At 38.0% G+C, this 6603-nt stretch overlaps 1 protein-coding gene across 1 annotated transcript in view; it reads left to right on the top strand.

Annotated features, from left to right (window-relative positions):
• The first annotated feature begins 1341 nt into the window (after positions 1–1341).
• The window catches only part of nmo (serine/threonine-protein kinase nemo), a 211565-nt gene continuing 206303 nt past the window's right edge, over positions 1342–6603 (top strand). Inside the window, 1 exon segment of the mRNA XM_073087289.1 lies at positions 1342–1893. Within this exon segment, the coding sequence (XP_072943390.1) occupies positions 1697–1893 (197 nt within the window). The 5' untranslated portion in view covers positions 1342–1696.

The following is a 6603-nucleotide window of genomic DNA, read 5'->3' as shown; positions in this document are numbered from 1 at the left end:
ATAGTAAGAAAACACGTATATTGCCGTCAAAGTAGCAAGATACTCGTATGTTATGGTTTAGGTGACGAGATAAACGTAAGGGGTTGCTGTTGCCCATGTGCATCTGTAACCTTAATCAACCCCAAGTAAGATTGTAGCGCTACTTGAGAGATGTTATAATCCGCGCCAAATTGCTAGTCCGCTCTGAAGTTGTTGCGAGCAGGTGTAGTCATACAATTTGCTATGACGACGCTACTCGTTTCTATAATCAGAGCGGACTAGCAGTTTGGCGCGGACTATACATTGCTACCTCTGAGGTCTGAGGACTAAGTTGTAACACCTTGTCTCTGCATCTTGACAAGACTTTTCCTAAACAATTTCTGTTTTGTGAAATAGTAAAGAACTTTTTCCTAGATGTTTACGAAACTTGAAATCGGTACGTAGGTAATTGGTGGCAGTAAAACAATGGAAGCTTCCAGCATTAACATTTAAATACTTTACGATTGCGAAGGATATAAATATTTATTATTACGGTACGTACCTACCTCCAATATGTATACTCAAGCAAGTTATTGCATTAATTTAGATTACCGATTTTTGCACATATACCTGCCTACCAACCTCTGAATAACCATGGGACGCTGTATGTTGTATAAAGGAACCCTTTGAGCTCGTTCTGGGGAGTAGGTGTTTTATAAACATCATCTCTTTTAAAGCAGAATCCTTTAAACAACATTCTAATACAATTTCATACTTAAGTTTTCTTGGAAATGCAAAAAAACATACAATACATTTCCGTTCATAACGTACTTCGTATGTAAATATGTATAATGGGTTATAGAGGAAGACTATAGGTTTTTGTTATACGGTACATAATACGTACCACTGTAAGTTATATCCCTCTTTTAATTCATATTATAAAATATATAGAAAACATCTTTAATTACTTCACGCAAAGCTTTTTGATACAAAGGTATTTTTATGGCAGAAAGGTTACTATGTGATTATTAGGTACTTGTTTATTCCTGAAAGTTTTAATATTTTTGATGTTAGGTAGGTAAAAAATATATTGTAATTTTTGAAGTCTTATTGTGCAATTATTAAATTTACCTATGATACTTCTGAGCTTTTAATACATAAGTTTAGTACGTAAGTAAAACTTCGATATGTAGTACAATATATAATATTCTGTAGATATAACTCAATTTTAATACCAACTTATAAAATTAAAAGGAAAAAAAACTTGCGTTGCTTAGCACAAAATTCAAGCAAAGCAGCTGTTCATGGCGTCGTCGCCATTGTTTTCTGTCTTGCTCACTCCCCGCTTCCTCCCCCTTCCATTCCATCGTTCGCCAGTCTCGCTCGATTCTCGTGGTGTGTAGACGTCAGCACGCCGCTCGAGAATAATTTATCACGGTGTCATCCTTTGTCCAGAGTAGTTTGAAACTGGATTCAAAGTGAACTGCGGCGTCGTTCACGGCCGAAAACATTCTTTATAAACGCGGAACAACTGGTGAAATTGACAGGTGTATCCCGTTTCGTGTGGTGTGCATTGAGTGATTCCCGCATAGTCGTTCGAGCATGAATAATAAAGAGGTAGCCGGTGATAGCGTCGCGTGTCCACCGGGAGGCGAGGGCTGGTGATCGCGGCAGGGTGTGGAGACCGGGGGTTTGGCGGGTGATGAGTCTGCGGTGACGGCGGCCGCGGAGCGGTTGGATGGCGGCTGTAAGTGGCCCCGCGCGGCACTCTCGCGTCTCCATGAGTGTGTCCATGTCGCTGATGCAGGGCGGTACGCAGAGCGCGCCGCAGGGCGCCATCCTGGCGGCAGCGGCGCCCTACTACCAGACGCCGGCCATCCCAGCGGACGTGCAGCCAGATCGCCCCATAGGCTACGGTGCCTTCGGTGTCGTATGGTGAGTACACTAATCCAGATTTTAAAATCTACTCAGCATAATGGTACAGTTACGCTAATATGAATACGTGCGTATACGCGTATACATTAAACAGTAGCTTTATCAAATGTGACTCAGGAAAGTTTGAAACTAAGTTTAATTAATACCTATGTTCAAACATGCGGCATTGGTTAGTAAACAATGATTTAATTTTCAGTTGATAGAAAAGCCCAAACATTAAAATCTCAACTATATGCCTTAATTTATACTTAATCTTCTTAGTTCATCTTAATCTGACTGATGATTTACTTCAAGGAACAACAAACAAAGTTTCATGAACGAAATCCCAAAATACTTTTATTTATTGCCCAGATATGACAATTTCACTAGATATTTTAAATTGTTTAAAAGTTATAGTAACTTTCTATAACTTTTAAACAATTTAAAATATCTAAAATTCTGGGTCACATTTCCGATATAAAAGCAATACAATATTCAGTATGCCATTAATAATTGACTCCATTTTAACAGTTCATTAATTGCTTAATTACCCTCACTCAATTATTAACAGTTGCATTCACACCGTCTGCTGTGAGAAAGTGATGTCTTTATAGTATTGTATCTTAGTGACAAATGAACAAAGATACTATTCATCCATTCTTACCATTTTATTACATTAAAAGTGTATGCGATTGAAAAAAATGTATAAGACATTATGACATACACAAGTTTCCTTAACTGGTTTAATTTAATAATGGTACCTATAAACGGTCATAAATAAATGATGTTCCAGTACAATAGTATATTTAAATTATTACAATTACATACAATTGAATTTTTGATTCTACATTGCAAATATATAATACCTATATAATACAATAGGGGTATACACAATTATAGCCAAATTTTGCCACTATTTAGGTTTGTTTATAAAAACATGCATCAAACTTGCTAAAAATCAAGTTTATTTAATTTTTTTATATATGACTGAGGTAGTTCGTTTCAAGGTTTAAAACAAAATGAAAATTACTTTACTTTTAACCTTTCCTTGTTACATAAATTCAGCTCTACATTAAATATGACTCATTCTGTACCTTGTGAAAGCTAAGCTTTCACCTTCCACAATTTCAGATAAAAAACATTAATATTTTTTTTTATGTAATTATCTCTTATTTATAAACTTGGTCATGTTTTAAAATTAAATATCCACATGTACTATTTTTCACAGTAATTAAATACAGTAGAAGAATTAGTTTCTTAATTATTCAGTTTTACTTGTATTCAAGGGCTTTGTTTTAATTCTGTCATACTTAGTTTGTTATGTAGCCCATGTTCAAGTTATTCAATCTATCTAAATATAAGACAATATAAACGAAAGGCGAGCAAAATTATACCCGAATTATCGAACTTCTCTGTTCGCTATCAGCTGTAAATATAGCATGTGTGGAGTATCCATTGTAGTGTTCACAATGCACGGAGCTGCATTCATACTTACGCACAATTAGCAATGCGCCCGTTCAAGCTTGAATTGAAACACAATCGCGTTTCTTACACGTTACTAAATTCTTGCGATTGCCGACCGTATACGTATTTGTTATCGACACCTATTTGTACCTAAATAAATGTTCTATACTTGTATGTACAATTTATATCAACTAAGGTTACGACGAGAACGTAACGTGGGCAAAGTTTTAGTCAAATATTTTTTTTATTGTTGGCTCATGTATATAGGATACAATAAATTGTGATTCAAAACTATCTAGAAACTCAGTTTGAAAGTATCTACGAGTAATCTGAAACTCTGAATGTTAATATGGTCACAATAGATGACCACGGCGATTAGAAGGTTTTCCGTGATTTTATTGATTTTGTTTGCTTTATCGAAATACGAAACAAGAACAATGCCTACAATGTGTATTCCGTTAGCATGCCAAATTTTTACTGTTGACACAGATTGCTTTTCTTTTTGTAACGATTTTGAACTATTGCCAAGCTAATACATAATTTACGCTAACCTACCTACGCAGTCTGTTAATGAACTTAGTTTAAGGACTTACAATACCTACTTTATAGGTTAGTATATTGTCATTGATTAATAATTAAGTACTTTGTCTATTCGCCGACCATAGGTATCTAAACGGAAATTGACGGAGTTGATTATGTGATTGATTGAGATGAATTATTGTAGACATAACAAACTTTTCTGTTTCTTTGATTAATGATTTTGAAAGAATCGAAGTTGATTACGTATAAAATAGATAAAGTCCATAGAATTTTGTACTACACCTATATGAAATTATATATTATTTACTAACTGTACCTAGCAGTCGTCCTTAAACACAGTTGACTTTAAAAATGAATGAACCCGTTATTTCGATATCGGCCAGTCGCAACCTCACCGTAAGTCGATAAGTGAAGCGTTGTACTCGAGCAATTATACTGGTTTCCACCTCTGCTACCAATATTTCGAGCGTTCTCTTTTACAACCTCCAAACACGAGCCTCGTTAAAACTTGAGAGAAAGCTCCAATTGCATTATAAAAACGATTTTATTTCAATTATCAACCGTATTGGTTTTATTGCGAAGATGTTTCTCATTCCTATTTTACTACATCGAAGTCGGCCCATGACCGCATGCGAGCGACGTTTGGGCAAAAGTTTACAACATGTGCTCCAAAGTTAGGATCCGGTATTTCTAATCTACAATAACTAGTGCCCTCTGTAAACACATGGTGTTTCCGTCCATTTGCAAGGCGTATTCGATTCTAAGCCAAAGGTATAAGAGTAGATTTCGATATTGATATATTCTGCAACCCAATGCACATGACGTCTCCGCCGAGATCAGCCGAATATGCGCTTTATTGCTTTATATTTTGCTCGACTTTGATTTGTTGGTACGTTCATCGGTTATCGAGACGTGCAGCGCCTGCGTGAACGTTATGAATTAAAATGGGACCTTCCAGTTCGTCGTTAAGGTTGTTTTTTTGTCGCGGCGCCGTCCGTTGAAGTAGTGTAGCGGTCGGCCGAGGGTTGTCGGGTATGGGTGGATGCTTTGTGTGGAGTCGTCGTGCGTAGGTAGAGCCCTCATGCCGCTCGGCGCGTCGATTGTGTGTGAACGACCGCAACGAGGGGAGGCGAGCCTGATTATTCCGAGACCGCGCCGATCGCCGGTCGAGGGCTCTAAAACCCGGCCCGAAGCCCCGGCTCTCCTTCCTTACGCTCATTCGTTGAATGCAAATGAGGTCTCGTTTAGCATTAACATTTTAAAATATTTTTGTTTTTGTGCGGAGCGTTTAAATCTATTTCGAGGTCGGCTTTTCTACTTTGTTTTTTGTCGAAGCCCTGATAGGCGAGATGATTGACTTTGAATAGAATATGTACCCGCATGTGTGTAGTTTCACTACTCATTGAGGACGCGTTTACAATATGATATCGCAGCCAAGATCAGCTGTCTGTGCGGACTCGCGAGCGACGTAGAAAGCAGTAAACAACGCGTGGCGCCCGCAATCAACGCACAATAACTAGCGGCTATTAGAAATCGTGTAGACTCGACACTTAACGTCATCACTAACGTTAGCTATTAAGTTTAGGTAATGAAGTTTAAAATAGAAGATTAAGCTAAGTGACATTAATGTTGGCATACCTTAATAATTATATTAGTAATAGTCATACTTAACAGTTGCCCTGAGAGTATATAGTTCGAGACATTAGCACTGTTCGGGTTGAGGGGAAATGGGGCTTTATCGATATTAATATATCATACCGTCATGTGAGGAGCTCTGTTATCGATCATGTGGCCCTGAGTCGTCTACGTATCCATCCCAGTTCAGATTCCAATGTTAAATTAATTACGGTAAGGGTGCGGACTGATTGATCGTGTTGCGAACGGACCGGCGAACCGCGCCTCGGGTCGCGCCCGTAGCCTCCGCCCTGCCTATTCTAATTGCTCGGAGCCACCTCGAAAAAGTTGTACCATCCGTATTCGCTAAGCTTCACTGAAGTTTCGAACGCTCTCCCTGAATGCTTTGATTAAAATTGTGCACGGAAGCCCAACACGAATTTCCTGTTGATGCCTTCGAAATTAGGGTAACATTAAGCGAGGGATCAAAGCATTTTTTCTAGCTGTGCGATCCTCAAACATTAACGACTCGGAGAAGGTATTCTTTAGGAAAAAGTTTCCTTTTGTGTTCCTGCGTCAATATCTATTTTTAATAGCTCGCACTACTCTTCCCGGACCTTCCTACCTGCTCCTTCAACTGTCCTTTGTTGTCGTGTAATATAAGAACTTTATGTACCTGTGGAGGCGAAGATTATGCCTCGGAGTTTTACGATAATGTCTTAGGTGGGAATTGTTCGCGGAATAAACCTTGATTGCTTAGTTCTTACCGCGTTTCTTTTCATATCTTTGAGGTACAGCGTTTCGGTATTACCTATTGTTTGCAATAGGTAGTTTGTTAGTTGGGGCAGGAAAACACTAAGAAACGTAAATGAATTGTAATCAAAGTTGTTAGTGTTTAGTCACATTCTCATATTTCGTTGAGACAATACATGGTTTACCGAGTTAAAAGTTACGATGATATCGCCAATAAAATAACTGATATGTTCCTTTTTGTAGGTGTGTCACTATGAGACGTGAGACCTACATTGAAAAAAACATGCGTGATAAAAGACTTTCAATATCATGTACATTTACTGTCACACCCAGTGTTATAAGGGTGTGGAAAGTAGGACA

The sequence above is a fragment of the Epargyreus clarus genome, unplaced genomic scaffold, assembly GCF_041222505.1.
Source record: "Epargyreus clarus isolate Ecla_fem2 unplaced genomic scaffold, WU_Ecla_fem_2.2 ptg000026l, whole genome shotgun sequence".
NCBI classification, from domain to species: domain Eukaryota; kingdom Metazoa; phylum Arthropoda; class Insecta; order Lepidoptera; family Hesperiidae; genus Epargyreus; species Epargyreus clarus.
Note: the sequence above shows the minus strand (reverse complement) of the source record. Positions and strands in the feature narration are given on the sequence as shown.